The 24,341-nt window shown below is 41.3% G+C and overlaps 1 protein-coding gene across 1 annotated transcript in view; it reads left to right on the forward strand.

Moving 5' to 3' along the window:
- LOC112221151 (suppressor of tumorigenicity 7 protein-like) overlaps window positions 1–21,496 on the forward strand; it is a 32,154-nt gene extending 10,658 nt beyond the window's left edge. Inside the window, exon 15 of the mRNA XM_024383290.2 lies at window positions 19,502–21,496. Within this exon, the coding sequence (XP_024239058.1) occupies window positions 19,502–19,597 (96 nt within the window). The 3' untranslated portion in view covers window positions 19,598–21,496. The remainder of the gene's footprint in view (window positions 1–19,501) is intronic.
- The last annotated feature ends 2,845 nt before the right edge of the window (window positions 21,497–24,341 follow it).

The following is a 24,341-nucleotide window of genomic DNA, read 5'->3' on the forward strand; positions in this document are numbered from 1 at the left end:
ATGAATGTCACGGCACAGAAGCAGCATCTCCATCTAAGCTCTGTCCCAGCCAGGTAGTTCGTAGTTCAGTTCACTGTATTGGATAGCAGGACTTGAAGACCATCCAAGAACAAACAGCTAGGAGGGCCACTCGTGGGTACTAGTTCGGTTCTAGGATAGTAACAGTCTTAACTGGCTAGTCTTGCATTGCTAGTTCCAAGTCTCGTGGGAAAGACGGAAACAGAACAGGCAAACGACACCTCTTTTCAACAGCACTATACTTGGATAGTATATCAGACCTGAGGATGTAGCTTGCTTTGATGATGCCAGTATTCCACAGAGCCGCACCCTGTCAGGAGGGTCAGCTTCAGGATGATAGAGTGCCTGTCACTACGACAACAGGCTAACAGTATTCAGTCATTTTCAAAGGGCTGTTCCCAGGCCAGCCCAGGCTCAATTTCTTAGGGCACAATGCCAGTTAAACATCAAAAGCAAAGAAAACTGCAGTCCAATTGCCCCCATAGACGAATTCACCAAGCCCCTTTTCCTTGAAGTTATGGCCATATATGGTGGCCGAAAGAGTGTGTAAGCAGCTGATAACACAATGCAACTTATACTCTATACCCTTGACAGACAGACTTAACGGTATGTTGCCAAAATAATAAAAATCTGGCAATGTTTTTTAGAGACAAATTCATACAGTCCCATTTTGACCACATTCTTTCCGGGACAAGCCTTTTATATGTACCTTGTTTGTGCCGGCAAGTTTAGGAGTGTGCCGATGTGGGTGGACATATATTTGAATAAATCCATTGAATATACACCATTACAAAGAAATCCATTTATTAATGTGTTTTAGGCAAACACAGATTTTATAATGGGTTAAGAATATAAGGAAATATAACAGAATCAAATACAAGTCATATTTTTCCCACACAACTTTTGTGTCACGGCAACATTTGGAACCGCTGTCATATAAAAAAAGTGATATTTTGAAACAAGCCCATGCTGTTTATCCACGTTTCATCTGTTTCCTACCCTCGCATTCACTTGGGGAGCAGGCGTAGGGTCTTACATTGAGAATGTCATGATACCGATAGAAAATAATAGCAATCTATATTTTCAAAATCATTTGAGTCGTGTTTGTATTCCACAACCTCTGCGGGCTTTTGGAGTTGCCTTTATGAGATGGAGCATAATAATAGGCCTCCACTTGATTAAGACTACATTATTGCTAAATGGTTCTGATCAGCGATAGATGAGTAAACAAATAGATGAACTACCACCTCCAATTGTTTGCCAGCCAGAAAATTAACCAAATATACAGATGGAGAATCAATGAGAATAAAAATCCCATTGATTAAGACAAATACAGGCTTTTGGTCGCCTGTAGGCCTAGGCTACTAAGCGGCTGTGAGTGAAGTGAAAAACAATCCACTTGTTAAACTACATAACATGCTGACAAAATGTTCTGATCAGTGCTAATGAATGAGCCAACTCGACATATCCACAGCCTAATTGTAGCCTAACCTATATCCAAACAGAGATTCAGTAAAAATACAAATCTGATATCGATTGATTTATCAAGATGACTCTCCACGCTTGTCTAAAAGCAGCAGGAAATGGTGCTGAAATAGTGAACACACTGGCAGACTATTGTTTCAAATGTATTATAACATGTGGATGACTTTGGGAGATTCAATACGCAACAATTTGCCTTCCACTTGCCTTCTTCATTCCTTCCACTTGCATTCGCCTACTTTATTCCAATATTTACGTCAACCAGTGATATTTATTCCCCCAGTAATTCTTTATGGATCCATCCAGTTGTGGTTAAGAAAACAGTGCCTCTGGTGGACTATGCGAAGAGACGGGTGACGTGACATGCCTCGCAAAGTTTAGAACTGGCAGGAGGATAGTAGTAACGGGCGCTGCCTAGCAACCATCAAGAGCTTAATTAAGAGCGTAGTTAGTGCGTGCCAATGCCGCCTCAGCATTACGACTACATTTCATACTAGGCTGTAGGCAGAACTTTACAAAATTCATGACTAGGTTGGTTGCTGGAAATACACTGAACAAAAATATAAATGCAACATGCAACAATTTCAATGATTTTACTGAGTTACAGTTCATATAAAGAAATCAGTCAATTTAAATAAATTCATTAGGCCTTAGTCTATGGATTTCGCATGACTGGGCAGGGGCGCAGCCATGGGTGGGCCCGGGACGGCAAAGTCCACCCACTGGGGAGCCAGGCCATGCCAATCAGAAAGAGTTTTAGCCCCACAAAAGGGCTTTATTACAGGCAGAAATTCTCCTCATCAGCTGTCCGGATAACTGGTCTCAGATGATCCCGCAGGTGAAGAAGTCTGAGTGGAGGTCCTGGGCTGGCGTGGTTACACGTGGTCTGCGGTTGTGAGGCCGGTTGGACGTACTGCCAAATTCTCTAAAACGATGTTGGAGGGCGGCGTATGGTAGAGAAATGAAGAACATTAAATTATCTGGCAACATCTCTGGTGGACATTCCATTCCAGTCAACATGCCAATTGCGTTCCCTCAGCGTGAGACATCTGTGGTATTATGTTGTGGGGCAAAACTGCACATTTTAGTGGCCTTTTATTGTCCCCAGCACAAGGTGCACTTGATATACCACACCTGTCAGGTGGATGGATTGTCTTGGCAAAAGAGAAATGCTCACTAACAGGTATGTAAACAAATTTGTGCACAAAATTGGAGAGAAATATGTTTTTTGTGGGTATGGAACATTTCTGGGATATTTTTCTTCAGCTCATGAAACATGAGACCAACATGTTTTAATGTATGTGATTTAGTCCCATTTCTTATGTTTTCATAAGACACGTGTGGCAGACTCTGCATTTCTGTTTTTAGCTTGTTTGGCTAGGCCCTCTCTCACACTAGGCTAATCCTCTGTTTACAGTGGCCCTGTTTATTAGCTCTCACCTTACACAGCAGGGCTATTAGCCTGGGTAAAAGCAAGCCCTCAGAGACCGTCTCATGCTCAGACTTTTGTTATGGGAAAGGCTACCTCTAGATAGTGGAGAGCCTGGTTTTTACATCACAGCGGAGAGCCTGGTTTTTACAGCCCGGTGGAGAGCCTGGTTTGTGTAAGGGCCAGATAGAGAGAGGCACTACATGAAAGCCTCAGAGGCTGGAGGGAAGAACGGCCAGGCCCCCACCATTCTCTGAGGTTAACCGCCCCCTGGCTTCCTCTTATTCACTCCTATTCCCACTACATGACAGCTGTAATCTACTCCTAGTCACACTACATGTTAGCCATAGCTGTCCTCATCTAGGACTGGGCGGTATACCGTATTTGGCTATATACCGGTATTGATGCATGGACCGGTTTGGGTTTTTACTTTACCTTCTATAACTATTTGAATGTTTGGTTTGTTAAATGTGATATTCCGTGTGTAACGTCCATTTTTATTGTTTACACTGCTACAACTTAGACCGCTGCGCCACTTGGGAGCCCTAAGGCACTGCATCTCAGTGCTAGAGGCATCACTACAGACCCTGGTTCGATTCCAGGCTGAATCACAACCGGCTGTGATAAGGAGTCCCATAGGGCAGCGCACGCCCCGCCCCCATCGCTCAAGGAGCGCATTTGTTGTTGCTTGACCACCAGACACTTGCGTTCAGCCTGCATCGTCAATGAAGCACATGCAACAATTTTGATGACATTTGCTTAATATAAATCCACAAGCGTTCTATAATTTCTTACATCTGCAAACATCTAGTTTCTCTTTTCTTAGCTAAGCTAAATCGTGTTAGCCTCGAATTCTAATTGTTAGTTAGCTGGCTAGCTAGCTAATAAATGTACTGAGTCAGAGCAAACGCAGCTAGCTAATACAGGCAAAGATTATAGTGTCCCAGATGAAACACTGACCATCACGTTGGTTCTTACCCTGTCACAATAACTCCTGCCTGGCATTTTCATTCATTGTCATGTCAAACAACACTGTATACAAAGTGCCCACTATTATATTCTAACTATAGAATTAGAGTATTCTATTTCCATGATTCCTACAGTTCACCCAAGTGTTTTGACCTAAATCGCAAGTCAAATTGCAATTGTTGGTTAAAAATAAGGCCTCGTTTTTCCCCCCATATCGTGCAGCCCTACATGGCAGTGTGAAAATTACCTCAAATAAGGGCAGGAAATGCAAAAATGTATGGAAATGCAGGAAATTGAATTGAACAGTATTAAACAATCAGAATGGAGAAAGACCCATTTGAAATCACTTAGAATGTATGTGTTACCACCCTAGGGTCACGCACTACTCATAAAGCAAGTTTAGAACTTTTATTATTAAAAAAACATAAAATACCATCATACTGTCAAAAAATAGGCTACCTATCATTGGTGGCAGTTGGTCAGTAGAGACTCGCCTAATTCAATGTGTGCTTTGTAACTCTCTCCATCTTATGGAGGATGGATGATGTTTTCAGTTTTCAGACGTACAGTGTTCACCCCCCTTGGCATTTTCCCTATTTTGTTGCCTTACAACCTGGAATTAAAAATAGATTTTTGGGGGATTTGTATCATTTGATTTACACAATATGCCTACCACTTTGAAGATGCAATTTTTTAAAATTGTGAAACGAACAAGAAATAAGACGAAAACGGAGAACTTGAGCATGCGTAACTATCCCCCCCCAAGTTAATACTTTGTAGAGCCATCTTTTGCAGCAATTACAGCTGCAAGTCTCTTGGGGTATGTCTCTCTAAGCTTGGCACATCTAGCCACTGGGATTTTTGCCCATTCTTCAAGGCAAAACTGCTCCAGCTCCTTCAAGTTGGATGGGGTCCCCTGGTGTACAGCAATCTTTAAGTCATACCACAGATTCTTAATTGGATTGGGGTCTGGGCTTTGACTAGGCCATTCCAAGACATTTAAATGTTTCCCCTTAAACCACTCCAGTGTTGCTTTAGCAGTATGCTTGGAGTCATTGTCCTGCTGGAAGGTGAACCTTCGTCTCAGTCTCAAATCTCTGGAAGACCGAAAAAGGTTCCCCTCAAGAATTTCCCTGTATTTAGCACCATCCATCATTCTTTCAATTCTGACCAGTTTCCCAATCCCTGTCGATGAAAATCATCCCCACAGCATGATGCTGCCACCACCATGCTTCACTGTGTGAATGGTGTTCTCAGGGTGATGAGAGGTGTTGGGTTTGCACCAGACATAGCGTTTTCCTTGATGGCCAAAAGCTACATTTTAGTCTCATCTGACCAGAGTGTACCTTCTTCCATGTGTTTGGGGAATCTCCCACATGCCTTTTGGTGAACACCAAATGTGTTTGCTTATTTTTTTTCTTTAAGCAATGGATTTTTTCTGGCCACTCTTCCGTAAAGCCCAGCTCTGTGGAGTGTACGGCTTAAAGTGGTTCTATGGACAGATACTCCAATCTCCACTGTGGAGCTTTGCAGCTCCTTCAGGGTTATCTTTGTTGCCTCACTGATTAATGCCCTCCTTGCCTGGTCTGTGAGTATTGGTGGGCGGCCCAATCTTGGCAGGTTTGTTGTGGTGCCATATTCTTTCAATTTTTTAAAGAATGGATTTAATGGTGCTCTGTGGGATGTTCAAAGTTTGGTATTTTTTTATAACCCAACCCTGATCTGTACTTCTCCACAACTTTGTCCCTGACCTGTTTGGAGAGCTCCTTTGTCTTCATGGTGCTGATTGCTTGGTGGTGCCCCTCACTTAGTGGTGTTGCAGATGCTGATACTGAGATCATGTGACAGATCATGTGACACTTATATCGCACACAGGTGGACTTTATTTAACTAATTATGTGACTTCTGAAGGTAATTGGTTGCACCATATCTTATTTAGGGGCTTCATAGCAAAGGGGGTGAATACATATGCATGCACCACTTTTCTGTTTTTTATTTCATAGAATGTTTTTGAAACAAGTAATTTTTTTACATTTCACTTCACCAAATTCAGCTATTTTGTGTATGTCCATTACATGAAATAAAAATCCATTTAAATTACAGGTTGTAATGCAACAAAATAGGAAAAACGTCAAGGGGGATGAATACTTTTGCAGGGCACTGTAGGTGATTGAGTGTTATGACGAAAGAGAAAGTTGTTTCCTTGTAAATCTTATCTGATGGAGTGTCTTTAATTAAACACTTTGAAACATCTGACTGCTCGTCACTGCACACTGTTCTGTTTGGGTCTGGGTGGACGTGTCTGTAGATTTCTGATTATTGAAATGTTTACCAAGAGACGTGTTTTTATAAACACAAGCAAATAGTTGGCCAAAATACACTTCAACAAGGAATGTATGAAGACCACACTCCAGATGAAAACGTAGTCACAACTTTGCAGTCTTGTATAATGTCGCTTACCTGAATGTGAAAAACAATGATCAATTGTGCTGATATCTTAAAACCATTGGGTTGATATGTTAAAGCCTTGATCAATTGTGCTGATATCTTAAAACCATGATCAATTGAGCTGATATGTTAAAACCATGATCAATTACGCTGATATGTTAAAACCATGATCAATTACGCTGATATCTTAAAACCATGATCAATTGGGTTGATATGTTAAAACCATGATCAATTACGCTGATATCTTAAAACCATGATCAATTGGGTTGATATGTTAAAACCATGATCAATTACGCTGATATCTTAAAACCATGATCAATTACGCTGATATGTTAAAACCATGATCAATTACGCTGATATGTTAAAACCATGATCAATTGGGTTGATATGTTAAAACCATGATCAATTGGGTTGATATGTTAAAACCATGATCAATTGGGTTGATATGTTAATACCATGATCAATTGGGTTGATATGTTAAAACCATGATCAATTGGGTTGATATGTTAATACCATGATCAATTGGGTTGATATGTTAAAACCATGATCAATTACGCTGATATGTTAAAACCATGATCAATTACGCTGATATCTTAAAACCATGATCAATTGGGTTGATATGTTAAAACCATGATCAATTACGCTGATATCTTAAAACCATGATCAATTACGCTGATATGTTAAAACCATGATCAATTACGCTGATATGTTAAAACCATGATCAATTGGGTTGATATGTTAAAACCATGATCAATTGGGTTGATATGTTAAAACCATGATCAATTATGTTGATATGTTAAAACCATGATCAATTAAGTTGATATGTTACGTGAAGTATAGACATTATACATTCCAGTTGTTGTACTAGGCATGAAGATTAGCCTATGTTATAATATTGTGTGGTGTCTTCGCTGTATTTTGCACAATTTCCTCATTACAGTCCTCTACTTCATTAAGGATTGAGTGTGTAGGCTTGGGCGGTATACCGTTTATGTACTGCATACCAGGGTATTTTGAAATACCGACAGACAGTATGTTTTCAATACCGTTTGGGGCACCCTAAAGCTTGAGGGGTGCGTGCTATGCCCTTGCTTTAACTATCTTAGGTGTGCAAAATACATTTTCTCCAACTCAGGGCTCCAGCTATGCATTTGGTCATGACACCCTGTTCTGTTTGAGTCTGGGTTGACGTGTCTGTAGACCTGTGACTATTGAAATGTTTACCAAAAGGCTTGTTTTTATAAACGCAAGCAAATAGTTTGCCAAAATACACTTCAGCAAGGAATGTGTGAAGACCACACTCAAGATGAACATTTGCAGTCAGTACTTTGCAGTCTATAATGTTGTCTACCTGAATGTGAAAAACCATGTTAACATGGAAGTATAGACATTATACATTCCAATTGTTGTACTAGGCATAAAGACTAGCCTATGTTATCATATTGTGTGGTGTTGTCGCTGTAGGTTGAGACTGTGTTTTGCACAATTTCCTCTACTTCATTAAGGAGTGTGTATATGTTAGGCTTGGGCAGTATTCCATATACATTTTGAAATACCAACGGGATGATTTTCAATTCCGTTTGGGGCACCTTAATGCTGGGGGGTGCTACACCCTACCTTAAATTATTTGGCAAATCTAAGATAGTTATCTCCAGCTCAGGGCTCCAGCTATGCATTTGCTTTGCTAACTTGCTAGCTAAGTGACTCTCTTGCAAAATCCAGATTCTTGGTCACAGTAGAGACAATCAATTCCCTCCTGGATGAAGATCTTTACTGCTTAAATTTGCTTTGCGAGTAAAACAAATCTGTAAAAATGTTTGGAAATAAACAGCGGCCCTTGTATGCGCTGCCGGTAATACCGTATACCAATGGGACTTCCCCTATAACATTTTAATAATGATAATGAAACCTACAATTCTACACGGTTGCCTAAGAGAACATACCTCTTTTTTTGGGGGGAGGGGGGGTTGCCACAATAAATAATATTGAAAAATTTAATGACTAGATTACTAATCTACTCCCCTGAACCCCCCCCCCAATAATTCATTGATGGGTGTGAAATCCTACCAACTCTGTGACTCTCAAAAATATCCGGCTCCTCCCCTGACAATCCCATCCACAGTGATCGATTGATAGGCCAAACTGTTAAGAATGTGGCCAGGATAAAACATTGCAATGAGGAAATAACTCATGGTGTGATTGTGGTAACGTACAGGAACACAAATCCTTTTGTTCTCCCGATCTGGAATATTTCACCATCAAATGCCGAGCACATTACCTCCCGGGATAATTTTATTCTGTTATCTCTGTTATCGTCAAGGTCGTGCATATCCCCCCCAAGGAACTAGACTGGACTTTGTGGAAACTGCATATCCTGAGGCCACATTTATAGTAGCTGGGGACTTTAATAAAGGAAATAAGAGAAAAAGGTTAACTAAGTTTTATCAACACATCTCCTGTGCTACTCGCTCATCGAGCACTCTTGACCATTGCTACTCCCCCTTCCTGTATGGCTATAAGGCATTGCCCCTCCCTTCCTTCGGCAAATCAGATCACACCTCCATTTTGCTCCTCCCCTCTGTCGTGTCTTTACTATCATTAACTGAAGACTGATAGTTTTTTATCAAAGATTCTCTGTAATTAGTTATTACGCAATCAACTGATTAATCACGTAACTAATTAACTAGGAAGTCGGGGCACCAAGGAAAAATATTCAGATTACAAAGTTATTTCCTAAAATCACTTTTCAGATATTTTATCTGATCAATGAGTCTTCGAATTAATTAATTAATTATTTACTTTACCTCACGTTAGTCTCATTCCAAACGTCGTAAATTGTTGGTTATCGGCACGAACCCAGTCTTCACTATGAGTCATCCATACATCAATTGCCTTAAATCATTTATTTATTACTAACTAAGTAATTCACAGAAATGCATAAACAAACAAACAAACACGGTAAATGTGGTTACATGAAATGATAGGAGAATGTGCCCTAGTGGGCTAAACCAGCATGGCGGCTTGTTAGACAAAAGGGGGAGTGGGGGTCGACTAAGAAGTCACTACAGTTAATGATTACTATAACAATTGAAATGCTAATCCTTTACACATGAACACTCACTCATTCGGGAACAATTGCAATCAATATATATATATTTACGCTCAGTGTGTCATCTTGATCGCTGGTGAAAAGTTTGTCTTTCATAGAATTGTCCGATTGTCCTCTCTCTCTCTGTCTTGGTTAGAGGGGATAGTTCAAAGTGACATTCGTTATAGGATGGATGTTTTGGAGGTTGTCGTTCTTCGCGTTCAATGATAACGAATTCCTAGCTGCAGACAAGTAATTAATATCAAAGACTTGTTCTCATTCTGTCGGGATCGATAGTCTAAGAGTTTAACCACGTGGTATGGTTAAAAGATTCAGCAATGGTCTACAACCTTTACTCCCATGATTGAGAGAAACATGGTCTGGTGATAATTTCTCAAAGTTGGGTTTTATTCGGAATGGCAGAAAAGGGCTGTCCCAGGATGTCTGACCCTAACTGGGCTCAGGGGCGGTCCTCTGATTTAGTTCAAATCCAATTCCCTTTTTGAGTTTTCCTTCATTAAACAGTCCAAATTCACATTGTAAAATTGTGTAAACAGTATCATACTCACTCATTCATCTTATACAGCAATTAGATTAAACCTTATATCTGGGGCTGTTATATAAACAGCGTTATGGTAATGTGGCCACACCGTCTCCCATGAGCTTCCCAAGTTGTGACAAACGGACCAGTTCGTAGCTGGATTCTTCACCGATCTTTTATACTTTCTCCGGAACATGAAATTTGTTCGTACCTCAAGTTCTGTGAGGTGGAAGGATTTCCTTTGTTCTCCATGAAAAACTACTCTCTATAACTGTTTGTCCATGAGGTCTTCTCAGGAATTTACGACCTCTGACCACAGCAGCCTAGTTGAAGGAGGCAGGGAGAGGGGGATGGGCTTGCTATACCCAAAGAGGCCAATGTCATGACACCTCCTATAGCCAGAAACTTAAACAGGAAGTACTAGTGGTAAGGACTGTTCAACGTTGGTCTGAGCAATCGTAATCTATGCTTCAAGATTGTTTTGATCACGCGAACTGGGAAATCTTCCAGGCTGCCTTTGAGAATTGTATTGATGTACACATTGACTCGGTAAGTTCATCAAGAAGTGCATAGAGGATGTTGTTCCACTGTCACGATTAGAACCCAAAAACGTGGATAGATGGCAATATTTGCACTAAATTGGAAACGCGAACCACCCACTGCAAGGTGACTCGGAACATGGAAGTGTACAAACAGACCAGCTATTCCCTCCATAAGGCAATCCGAGGCGCAACAACCGGGACAAAGTGGAGTCGCAATTCAAAGGCTTGGACACGAGGCATATGAGGCGGGGACTTCAGACAATCACAGATTATAAAGGGACAAGCTAAACACCACCTTCGCCCGCTTCAAGGAAAACTCAACGTGGCGGTGGCCAACGTGGGCCACCGCCACTCACAAGGACTGTGTTCTTGTTCTCCGTGGCCGACATGAGTATGACATTTATGCATGTTAACCCTCGTAAGGCTGCCTTCTCAAGCCGTGTCCTCGGAGCATGTGCAGACCAACTGGCTGGAGTGTTTACGGACCTATTCAATCTTTCACGATCCCAGTCTGTAGTCCCCACTTGCTTCAAGATGTCTAACATTGTTCCTGTACCCAAGATAAGCGACAGTCATTTAGTTCAGTTACCATCGCCTTATAGCACTTACTCCTGTCATCATGAAGTGCTTTGAGAGGCTAGTTAAGGTTTGATCCCAGGCTGTGTCACAACCGGCCGTGACCAGGAGTCCCATAGGGTTGCGTCCGGGTTTGGCCGGGGGCTTTACTTGGCTCATCGCGCTCTAGCGACTCCTTGTGGCGGGCCGGGTGCTTGCTGGCTGACTTCAGTCGTCAGTTGAGCGGTGTTTTCTCCGACACATTGTTGCGGCTGGCTTCCAGGTTAAGCGGGCGAGTGTTAAGAAGCACTCGACCTTCGCTTCTGCCGATCCTGTTGGGGAGATGTAGTGATGAGACAAGATCATAATTGGATATCATGAAATAGGGGAGAAAAAGGGGGGTAAAATACACAAAAAAAAAATAAGAATGCTCAGCCTTCAACACCATAGTGCCCTTCAAGCTCATCACTCAGCTCAGGGCCCTGGGTCAGAACCCCCCACCCTGTGCAACTGGATCCTGGACTTCCTTATGGGCCAACCCCAGTTGGTGAAGGTAGGCAACAACACCTCTGCCACATTGATCCTCAACACAAGAGGCCCTACACGAGTGCATGCTCAGCCCCCTCCTGTACTCCCTTTTCACCCATGATTGCGTGTCCACGCACATCTCCAACTCAATCATCAAGTTTGCTGACGACACAACAGTGGTAGGCCTGATTACCAACAATGATGAGACAGCCTACAGGGAGGAGGTGAGGGCCCTGGTGGAGTGGTGCCAGGAAAATAAAGTCAACAAAACAAAATACCTGATCTTGGACTTCAGGAGACAGCAGAGAGAGCACACCCCCATCCACAATAATGGGGCCGCAGTGGAAAGGGTGAAAATCTTTAAGTTCCTCTGCGTGCCCACCACTGACAACCTAAAATGGTCCATCCACACAGACAGTGGTGAAGAAGTCTTAACAGCGCCTCTTCAACCTTGGCCCCTAAGACCCTCATACACTTCTACAGATGCACCTTTGAGAGGATCCTGTTGGGCGGTATCACCGCCTGGTACGTTAATTTCACCATCCGGAACCACAGGGTTCTCCTGGAGGGAGTGTTGTGCGGTCAGCCCAACGCATCACCGGGGGCGCATTGCCTTCCTTCCAGGTCATATACAGCTCCTTGTGTCACAGGAAGGCCAAGAAGATCATCAAGGACCTCTGCCACTTTGGCCACGTCCTGTTCACCCCACTACCATCTAGAAGGAGGAGACCGTACAGGTGCATCAAAGTTATGAGCTTATGCCGCAACCGTTAGTGGTAAATGGTGGCATTCTGCCACACTATCACAAGGGGGAGTTAGAACGCTGATCTATTGGTAGTTTAAACTGTGGCAATTAATGGAGGTGTTTTCGGTCTGAGAGTCTCCTGGCACTAGAGTCCTGCATCAGTCAACAACAACAAAACTGTCGGTGGTCCTGGAGTTAAGACAGAACTTGGGTAAATACAATGGGGTTATTTCACTTGACATGTGGACTGACGATTTTCGAAAAATAGCAACGGTGGGCTTTTGGTTTCTCTCCCTCTAAAAACAGAAATAAATAACAAACTGGCTTTATTGACAAATTCATAAGAATGTCTCACCCCATGTTCAAGAATGTCCTTTTTACCTTTATTCAGATTACAGTTGCTCACTTGAAACAAAATCATCTCCAAATGATTGTTATTTTTTAAACAAGCCATAGAAAGTTGGTTGCAAAAAAAAGTAAGGAACTTGTCTGTCGGCCCTGCATTAAAGACTAAAATTGGTTAAAGAAAATTGTGATAAATAAAAAATATGTACCAGTTTCATTTAAGGACCAAAAAATTGACAGCAGTGCCATATAGTTATTTTCAATGTATCGATTACATGGCATATGGTTTATGAATTGACATGCAGTTTTCCGCTCCTCCTGAAAGCCCTAATATTAAAAACAGTCAAATGCCTGCTCTCCGTCGCCCACACGCACTTTAAACATTTGGATAATAAAGCATTTAAAGGCTGACATTAGTTGATTTTAGTACTTCTGACAGCCAAAATTCTTACTCCACCCATATCTTCTGGACTTTTAAACATTCCCAGAAGGCATGGATTATTATAACCTACTACAGGCCTAAAACTTATGGGTGCAAACAAGGTTTCCATGATGGGCTCTTAGCAGGACAGTAGACTCTTCAACCTTTACAAAAGGATAGCTCGGGCTAGGTGTGGAAATAAAATCCCCATAACTTGCAATGTAGCAAGTACTCTAAAGTTTTACATTTCTAACTCCAAACATCATGCAATTGCAAAATGTCGGGTAAAGCATATACTGTACACTATTTCTTCATCAACATCTTAATGCTTTCGTTAATGAAATAATGATAAAAAAGCATTTCAAAATGCAGATGTTTATTTCAACTATCAGCAGGATAATAGACTCTTGCCGAGTTTAGGGACTTTAAATATATGAATGGATCCATAATGAATTACTATGGGAATAAATATCACTGAATGACATTGCATGGGGTCTGGTCTTGATAAATCAATCATGGGCCTATTTATATGATGAATATGAATTCAGAGGGCAGAAATGATTAAATATTAAAGCATTAGACCTCTCACTAAAGGCGTCAGTCATACAAAAGTTATACTTAAATCCGAACAGGTTTTGCAGTTTGTCACGAATCATTGGGTCGAAACTACAGAACAGTACAAAACAAGAGAACACACATGGTTAATGTTCTGGAAATAAATAGAAAATATATATATTTTTTTAAATATATATTTTTTAATGTATATGTACAGTGGGGCAAAAAAGTATTTAGTCTGCCACCAATTGTGCAAGTTCTCCCACTTAAAAAGATGAGAGGCCTGTAATTTTCATCATAGGTACACTTCAACTATGACAGACAAAATGAGAAGAAAAAATCCAGAAAATCACATTTGTAGGATTTTTAATGAATTTATTTGCAAATTATGGTGGAAAATAAGTATGTATCGCTGTATTTGGGGAGTTTCTCCCATTTTTCTATGCAGATTACCTCAAGGTCTGTCAGGTTGGATGAGGAGCGTTGCCGCACAGCTATTTTCAGGTCTCTCCAGAGATGTTTGATCATGTTCAAGTCCTGGCTCTGGCGGAGCCACTCGTGCGTTGTCTTGGCTGTGTGCTTCGTGTCATTGTCCTGTTGGAAGGTGAACCTTTTGCCCCAGGTCCTGAGAGCTCTGGAGCAGGTTTTCATTAAGGATCTCTCTGTACTTTGTTCTGTTCATCTTTCCCTCTATCCTGACTAGTCCCCCTGCCGCTGAAAAACATCCCCACAGCATGATGCTGCCACTAACATGCTTCACCGTAGGGATGGTGCCAGGTTTCCTCCAGACGTAACGCTTGGCATTCCGGTCAAATAGTTAAATCTTGGTTTCATCAGACCAGAGAATCTTGTTTCCAAGTGGGCTGTCATGTGCCTTTTAATGAGGAGTGGCTTCCATCTGGCCACTGTACCATAAAGGCCTGATTGGTGGAGTGCTACAGAGATGGTTGTCCTTCTTGACAGTTCTCCCATCTCCACAGAGGAACTCTGGAGCTCTGTCAGAGTGACCATCGGGTTGGTCTCCTCCCTGACCAAGGCCCTTCTCCCCCGATTGCTCAGTTTGGCCGCTCTAGGAAGAGTCTTGGTGGTTCCAAAATTCTTCAGTTTAATAGTGATGGAGGACACTGTGTTCTTGGGGACCTTCAATGCTGCAGAAATGTTTTGGTACCCTTCCCCACATCTGTGCTTCAACACAATCCTGTCTTGGAGCTCTACGTACAATTCCTTCGACCTCATGGCTTGTTTTGTTTTTTATATAGACAGGTGCGTGCCTTTCCAAATCATGTCCAATCAATTGAATTTACGACAGCTGGACTTCAATCAAGTTGTAGAAACATCTCAAGGATGATCAATGGAAACAGGATGCACCTGAGCTCAATATCAAATCTCTTAGCAAAGGGTCTGAATACGTTTATGTAAATAAGGTATTTCTTATTTTGAAGTTTTATACATTTGCTACATTTTTTACAATTCTCACATTTAGTTGTTTTACAGCCTGAGTTTAAAATGAATTATATTGAGATATTTTCTGACAATACACCTTAATGCAAAGTGGAATTATTTTTTGTTTGTTTGTTTTTTGTTTGACAAATGTATAAATTAAATGCTGAAATGTCTTTTAGTCAATAAGTATTCAACCCTTTTCTTATGGCAACTACAAAACAAATTCAGGAGTATGGGCTGAACAAGTCACAAGTTGCATGGACTCACTGTGTGCAATAATAGTGTTTAACATGCTTTTTGAATGACTACTTCAGTCGATCAGTGAATTTCAAACACAGATTCAACCACAAAGACAAGGGAGGTTTTCCAATGACTCACAAAGAAGGGCACCAATTGGTAGATTAAAAAAAGAGCAGACCTTGAATAGCCCTTTGAGCATTAAGTTATCAATTACACTTTGGATGGTGTATCAATACACCCAGTCACAACAAGGATACAGGCTTCCTTCCTAACTCAGTTGCTGGAGAGGAAGGAAACTGCTCAGGGATTTCGCGATGATGGTGACTTTAAAACAGTTACAGAGTTTAATGGCTGTTATATGAGAACTGAGGATGGATCAACATTGTAGCTACTCCACAAATTAACATAATTGACATAATTGAGTGAAAAGAAGGAATGCAAATATTCCAGAACATACATCCTGTTTGCAGCAAGGCACTAAAGTAATACAGCAAAAGAAATTGGCAAAGCAATTTACTTTTTGTCTTGAATTAAAGTGTTATGTTTGGGGCAAATCCAATACAAAACATTACTGAGTCCCACTCCATATTTTCAAGCATAGTGATGGCTGCATCACGTTATGGGTATGCTTGTAATCGTTAAGAACTGGGGAGTTTTTCATGATAAAAAAGAAACGGAATGGAGCTAAGCACAAAATACTAGAGGAAAACCTGGGTCAGTATGCTTTCCACCAGACTCTGGGAGATGAATTCACCTTTCAGTAGGACAATAACCTAAAACACAAAGCCAAATCTACGCTGGAGTTGCTTACCAAGAAGACAGTGAATGTTCCTGAGTGGCCGAGTTACAGTTTTGACTTAAATCAGCTTGAAAATCTATGGCAAGACCTGCAAATGGTTGTCTAACAATGATCAACAACCAATTTGGACTGGGAAGTTTATTATAAATAAATAAATTTAGTCACCGAATACAATAGAAAGAATCAAATGTAGCTCCTGTAATATTTTTTATTTGGGTCATATTTGAGCAGTTTGAGATAGAGGCCATTAAAATACAAAAATATTTTTTCACAAGCTACTCATTTACAGCCTGCATATTTTGTTATTGTGTAGGCCTAATTTGATGAATAGAAACAAAGTAATGTAATTGCGTTTTGGTTTTTAGAACCATGCATTTTTGATTCATTACTGATTTCATTCATCATTGCTACAGTTATGATGTATATTTTCATTGTTTTATTTTTACTTAGTGTCCGAGCTCCAACATGTAGGACTAAGATGTTTACTGTACCCTGCAATCACACCTGCAATCCTGTACATGTGACTATTAAACACTGAATCTGAATTATGAGAACAAAAATATTTCCACTGTAGCCTACCTTGAGAATCTTGCCTTTTTTAAGATGAGTGAAAATTAAACGGTTTTACGTTTGAACAAATCTGTAGCCTGCAACTACTATCAATGACTTTTTAAAATTGTAATTCTGTTTAATAGTGGTCTTTTTGAACAACAACCACTGTGAGGAGAATATAAACAGAATAACCATGAAAAGTATGAGGAAAAACAAAAGTGTAGTCTCAGCAAGCACACTAGTGTTCCGCTTCAACTCCGACATGGACTTTGCTTGGTGCCATCGTTTGAAGCTCCATCTCCATGAACATGTTTAAATTGAACAGCACCGTACATATTTGATGAGAAGAGGTTTGAAATTGCTTATTTGGTCGAAATTAGTTACCAAACCAAGCAGAGCTGTTTTATCGTGATACAAATATCCTGTGCTTTTTCATTTGGGCGTAGGTGCATACAGACTAAGCTTGGCTACATTGTAACTCTGAAGCGGCCACAGTGCGCTGGCATATGGGGCTCACCCAGGAAATTATACAATGATGGTGTAACAACACCATTGGATCAAACACTGACATGAAACAACAATACAAATGAAACGACAGCGCAACAAAATAGATGTAAATAAATATTTAGCTGGTCATATTGAACACCAGCGGTGCAACTAGTGCTTTGTAACTTTACGGAACATCACAGAGCACGCAGGAGTGAAGACTTTCTATTGGTCAATACCGTTCATCTTGAGGCAACGGGGAATGGGTTCAAATTGTATTATTATAATTTTTTAAAATTATTTAACCATTATTTAACTAGGCAAGTCAGTCAAGAATAAATTCTTATTTACAATGACTGCCTACCCTGGCCAAACCTGGACAACACTGGGCCAAGTGGACCGCTGCGCTACTTGGGAGCCCAAAATGCAATCTGTTAAATATTATACAGTGTCATATATAAAATGGACGTATCTATTTTAATACAGACTACTTTAAAATATTACTAATCATTGGAAATGACATTACCCAACACATCATGATCATTTTCTGGTAAAAAAGTGAGGGTGCAAAAACATACGTTTGCAACCCTATTTTGAAAGTGTGGATCCAGCTGCTCCACTGCTCAGGCACCTATACCCCAGTATGGTACAAGAATGATATGAACATCTGGATACCACCCAGCCCTAGTTTGTGTATCTATTAAGTGAGGGTTAGAACTGGGGAAGAGAGACCCATTACATGGCATGCTTGGCCATAGTTCCACATACTAGAACAATGCTGCTTCCCACATCCTGTCAAAACCATCTGTTCACCTCGCAAATGTATTGCTTCATAAACACAAAGTGTTGTTTATGGTGGATTGAACTATTGGGGTTGAACATATTTCAGATGTGTGATCGTGGATGATTTCTATTGGTTATGCTGGAGAGGGAGAGGCCTCAGTAAGGGTTATGGTTCTCCTATCTCTACTTGCTTACTTGTTTTGGGAGAGCATTTTATAGAATTACACCTGGGTTCCCTAGTAGTAGTAGTGATGCAAGCTCTGGTATTCAGCCTTAGATGAAGGGTACATTCTAACGTGCCCCCTGTCCTCAATACAAGTCACCATGCTTCTGCTGGTATTCAGCCTTAGATGAAGGGTACATTCTAACGTGCCCCCTGTCCTCAATACAAGTCACAATGCTTCTGCTGGTATTCAGCCTTAGATGAAGGGGACATTCTAACGTGTCCCCTGTCCTCAATACAAGTCGCCATGCTTCTGCTGGTATTCAGCCTTAGATGAAGGGTACATTCTAACGTGTCCCCTGTCCTCAATACAAGTCGCCATGCTTCTGCTGGTATTCAGCCTTAGATGAAGGGGACATTCTAACGTGCCCCCTGTCCTCAATACAAGTCGCCATGCTTCTGCTGGTATTCAGCCTTAGATGAAGGGGACATTCTAACGTGCCCCCTGTCCTCAATACAAGTCGCCATGCTTCTGCTGGTATTCAGCCTTAGATGAAGGGGACATTCTAACGTGCCCCCTGCCCTCAATACAAGTCACCATGCTTCTGCTGGTATTCAGCCTTAGATGAAGGGTACATTCTAACGTGCCCCCTGTCCTCAATACAAGTCGCCATGCTTCTGCTGGTATTCAGCCTTAGATGAAGGGTACATTCTAACGTGCCCCCTGCCCTCAATACAAGTCGCCATGCTTCCCACTTTAATTTATCCTCCCTATGTGTAACCTTTAATTAACTAGGCAAGTCAGTTAAGAACAAATTGTTATTTATAATGACGGCCTACCCCTCACAATGACGGCCTACCCCTCGCAATGATGGCCTACCCCTCGCAATGACGGCCTACCCCTCACAATGACGGCCTACCCCTCACAATGACGGCCTACCCCTCGCAATGATGGCCTACCCCTCGCAATGACGGCCTACCCCTCACAATGACGGCCTACCCCGGCCAAATCCGGACGACGCTGGGCCAATTGTGCGCCGCCCTATGGGACTCCCAATCACGGCTGGATGTGATGCAGCCTGGATTCAAACCAGGGACTGTAGTGATGCCTCTTGCACTGAGATGCAGACTGCTGCGCCATTCGGGAGCCCAACTATATAGTGCTCTAAATACCCCCAATTCATGTTGTTAAATTCAAAAGAATACAACATAAAAATTGCTGACACCATTTAAACCAATGAGGGTTCGGAATCAGCCAATTATCTCAGAATCATATTTTTTGCGTATAGAACCGTATATATCCCCATCTCTGGATGGGTTGTAGGCTATTGAATGTGGTGTATTGAAATTACTTTGTTTTGTTCCTCAGTTCTTCAGCACCCTCTTCACACCCCTGGGTTTCTTCGCAGACAAGATGGAGAGCTTCATGCCATCCAGTTTCTGGCATCAGCTGACTCGAATCTGACCCCATCTCACACACGTACACATACACACCCCTCAGACACCAACACTCCAAAACTACAGACAGAAATGTTTGCTCTCCTGTCTTCAGCGTGCACACACACTTGTTGTTTTGGTACAGATTATGTTGGCCAAGTCTTGTATCAACATCCAGACGCAACTCAGAGATGCAACTGCTAAGAAGCCAGGTTTTTAAAGTAAACATTTACCAGATATTCACGCAGTTATTCGTTTATTATTATTATAGGAACTTGAAGTTATGTTGAGTTACACAGAACGGTAAATAGAAAGTATTTCAACCTACATTTTACTTCCAAGTCCCACCTCTAAATTACGTCAATCTCTCATACACTTCTGAATTAAGTGCTGAAACAATAAATGTATTATTAGGTCATGTTTCATTATTGTGAAGGCTAACACTACAGTTCATGGAAGTAGTATCCCTCTGTTCTAGTTAGGGTTGCAAAATTCCAGGAACTTTTGATAAATTCCCTGATTTTCCTGAGATCCTGGTTGTAGAATTCCAGATTTCCTCCTGATTCCTCTACTGATTCCCCTCCTTATTCCCCTCCTGATTCCCCTACTGATTCTGGGAATCCTCCAACTGGGATTTTGGGAAAAACATGGAATTTATTGAAAGTTCCTGAAATTTTGCCTCCCTGGTTCTAGTGTTGCTATTCATAATATCTTGCCAAATGTATTGTCTGTTAGCTGGTGCAGCAGGAGACAGATGGATATCTATAGAAAAGCATACTAGAAGGCCTGTTTTCCACGATCGCATGTCTGAACAGACACATTAATGTTCACTAGAATAAGGTAGAGCCATGTATTTAGAGAGTTGGGACATTGTGGTTTCTGCTTTATGATGCATTTACATGAGACAACAATACATGGCAGCCATGTTAGCGGCCATTTACATTACATGGGAAATATGTCTATAATGCTATGTAACAATGTCTAGAATTAGAACAATATCATTAAAAAAAAATCTAAATACATGGCTCTGGAATAAGGTATGTGTGTCATGCCAGTTCAGATGGGTTGAAACAAAGCATAGCCTTTATGGTACATAGTCATCCTATGGGGCAGAGTTTAAGTTTGTGAGACCTTCTAAAAACAGATCCTTGATTTACTGCTTCACTCTGTCTGTAGTGTATACAACGCCTGCAGTGTTTTGCCAGTTGTTGCCACAGCATGCCACCTCCGCGCTATATCACTGGCAACCTGCGCCCCCTCAAACGTAGCATAAACATGTAAGTGGGATTATGACCGGTTACGGCATGGGTAGTCATGGCATCACTCACAGCCAATCACATAACTGAACGCTGTGTTTTCAGGTCCTCTATGAGTTGTAGTCAACTCGTATTTGCTCAGGTGTAATCAGCCAATCACAACAGGCCGCTTTGTTTGAATCACTGTGTGGTTTCACCGTAGCCTCAACAGCAAATACTCTGAACCGTGATCTAAGACTAGTCAATAGCCTACAGTATATATTGTGGCAGGACTCGATATTTGATCATGAATAGCACAAAGGGCCTTTTGTACCTCACTGGCTCAACAGACAGATTGGATTTAAGCGGCTTGATGAAATTAAAAGCTATTTCTCACAATACTCCCAGATATGTATTGTATTGATGAACCAATGTTTCGGCACACAGTGGTTTCAGAACCTGCCCATTCATTTGCTAATTCCTTCAACTATTTTATGTATTTTATCATACATAAACCCAATTATGAGTAAAGATGGCAGCAAGAGCTGACTGTTTATTGGTTGCTGGTAGTGCATTGCATCCAGGGCCAGACTTATGCATTTTGGGCCTCAGGGCCCCAAAAAATATACAGTGCCTTGCGAAAGTATTCGGCCCCCTTGAACTTTGCGACCTTTTGCCACATTTCAGGCTTCAAACATAAAGATATAAAACTGTATTTTTTTGTGAAGAATCAACAACAAGTGGGACACAATCATGAAGTGGAACGACATTTATTGGATATTTCTAACTTTTTTAACAAATCAAAAACTGAACAATTGGGCATGCAAAATTATTCAGCCCCCTTAAGTTAATACTTTGTAGCGCCACCTTTTGCTGCGATTACAGCTGTAAGTCGCTTGGGGTATGTCTCTATCAGTTTTGCACATCGAGAGACTGAAAATTTTTCCCATTCCTCCTTGCAAAACAGCTCGAGCTCAGTGAGGTTGGATGGAGAGCATTTGTGAACAGCAGTTTTCAGTTCTTTCCACAGATTCTCGATTGGATTCAGGTCTGGACTTTGACTTGGCCTTTCTAACACCTGGATATGTTTATTTTTGAACCATTCCATTGTAGATTTTGCTTTATGTTTTGGATCATTGTCTTGTTGGAAGACAAATCTCCGTCCCAGTCTCAGGTCTTTTGCAGACTCCATCAGGTTTTCTTCCAGAATGGTCCTGCATTTGGCTCCATCCATCTTCCCATCAATTTTAACCATCTTCCCTGTCCCTGCTGAAGAAAAGCAGGCCCAAACCACGATGCTGCCACCACCATGTTTGACAGTGGGGATGGTGTGTTCAGGGTGAAGAGCTGTGTTGCTTTTATGCCAAACATAACGTTTTGCATTGTTGCCAAAAAGTTCAATTTTGGTTTCATCTGACCAGAGCACCTTCTTCCACATGTTTGGTGTGTCTCCCAGGTGGCTTGTGGCAAACTTTAAACAACACTTTTTATGGATATCTTTAAGAAATGGCTTTCTTCTTGCCACTCTTCCATAAAGGCCAGATTTGTGCAATATACGACTGATTGTTGTCCTATGGACAGAGTCTCCCACCTCAGCTGTAGATCTCTGCAGTTCATCCAGAGTGATCATGGGCCTCTTGGCTGCATCTCTGATCAGTCTTCTCCTTGTATGAGCTGAAAGTTTAGAGGGACGGCCAGGTCTTGGTAGATTTGCAGTGGTCTGATACTCCTTCCATTTCAATATTATCGCTTGCACAGTGCTCCTTGGGATGTTTAAGGCTTGGGAAATCTTTTTGTATCCAAATCCGGCTTTAAACTTCTTCACAACAGTATCTCGGACCTGCCTGGTGTGTTCCTTGTTCTTCATGATGCTCTCTGCGCTTTTAACGGACCTCTGAGACTATCACAGTGCAGGTGCATTTATACGGAGACTTGATTACACACAGGTGGATTGTATTTATCATCATTAGTCATTTAGGTCAACATTGGATCATTCAGAGATACTCACTGAACTTCTGGAGAGAGTTTGCTGCACTGAAAGTAAAGGGGCTGAATAATTTTGCACGCCCAATTTTTCAGTTTTTGATTTGTTAAAAAAGTTAGAAATATCCAATAAATGTCGTTCCACTTCATGATTGTGTCCCACTTGTTGTTGATTCTTCACAAAAAAATACAGTTTTATATCTTTATGTTTGAAGCCTGAAATGTGGCAAAAGGTCGCAAAGTTCAAGGGGGCCGAATACTTTCGCAAGGCACTGTATATTTTGGGAGGAGAATACAGCTAACTTTCTGCATTTCAACATGTGCAGTTTTATAATGCAATTCTACACATTTTGTCACGTGCCCGTTCGGTAATCCCGCCCTGTTTGCATAATGTGATATTTGTGCACTGTGCTTGAACAGCACTTATAATTGGTTTGCTACTTTTATTCAATTTATGTGTCAGAGCCATCAACACTCCTACCTGGCTATACTGTGCACTGTCTGGGTGTAATTACTGTACACTATTTTAATTCCATACTGTTGGATTATATTTGGGATAGTCCAGAATAACAAGATGAAATGCTGAAGACAGAAGTCCTATTTGAACTTACTACCATATGAGTTAGATAGCTCACAATAAATTGGTTCTTGAATGTAAATCTAATGCGTTTGTGTTTGAATTTTTGTTGTACTTTGTGAACAAATAAATCTAAAAAACAGATTCAAGACTGATTTGTATGTTTTGGGGATGTGGCCTAGGCCCTATGGTTTACCCTAGACCAGGGATGCCCAACCCTCTTCCTGGAGTTCTACTGTCCTGTAGGTTTTCAGTCCAACCCTAATTTAGCATATCTGATTCAGCTAGTTAAGGTCTTGTTGAGCAGCTAATAAGTAGAATCAGGAGTGTTAAATTAGGGTTGGACTGAAAACCCACAGGATGGTATTTATTTATTTATTTATTTTACCTTTATTTAGATCGATCTCCAGGAAGAGGGTTGGGCAGCCCTGCCCTAGGCAGTGAACATACATGTAAGAGAAGCTGAGAGTACCTACATTATACGTCCTTACCATTTCGCTATATTTGGTGTTTGGATGAAAAGCAGCATTGACGTTATGACCCACATCAATGTTCCCTTTCCCCCACACGGCGAGAGAGAGCCCATCTCCTAACACTAGACTAGGGGTTGTTCAACTGTTATATTTACACTTATACTTGCAGTTTGGCGCTTAGAGGAAGTTGGCCACTTATTGAAGTTGTATCAGGTCCAGGGGTTTGTGACAGTTACTAATGATGATGTTTGTGTTTGAACCAACAAATTGCTGGTGAATGTTCCTCAGACTCTGGGGCCGTGACAACAACAGCAGGGACAAAACACTCTCATCGGTCCCCTATAAAGATACACAAACAGCCACTTTGTCTTTGTCAGTAGAGATACACAGAGACTTATAGAGAGTGGTTACCATGACTCATTGGCTTGGAGCATGGTGCTTGGGTTAGGGTTAGTGCTTGCAACACCAAAGTGGGGGGTTTGAAACAAACCTTATCGCCTCTAG

Source organism: Oncorhynchus tshawytscha, linkage group LG02 (genome assembly GCF_018296145.1).
Source record: "Oncorhynchus tshawytscha isolate Ot180627B linkage group LG02, Otsh_v2.0, whole genome shotgun sequence".
In the NCBI taxonomy this organism is placed as follows: domain Eukaryota; kingdom Metazoa; phylum Chordata; class Actinopteri; order Salmoniformes; family Salmonidae; genus Oncorhynchus; species Oncorhynchus tshawytscha.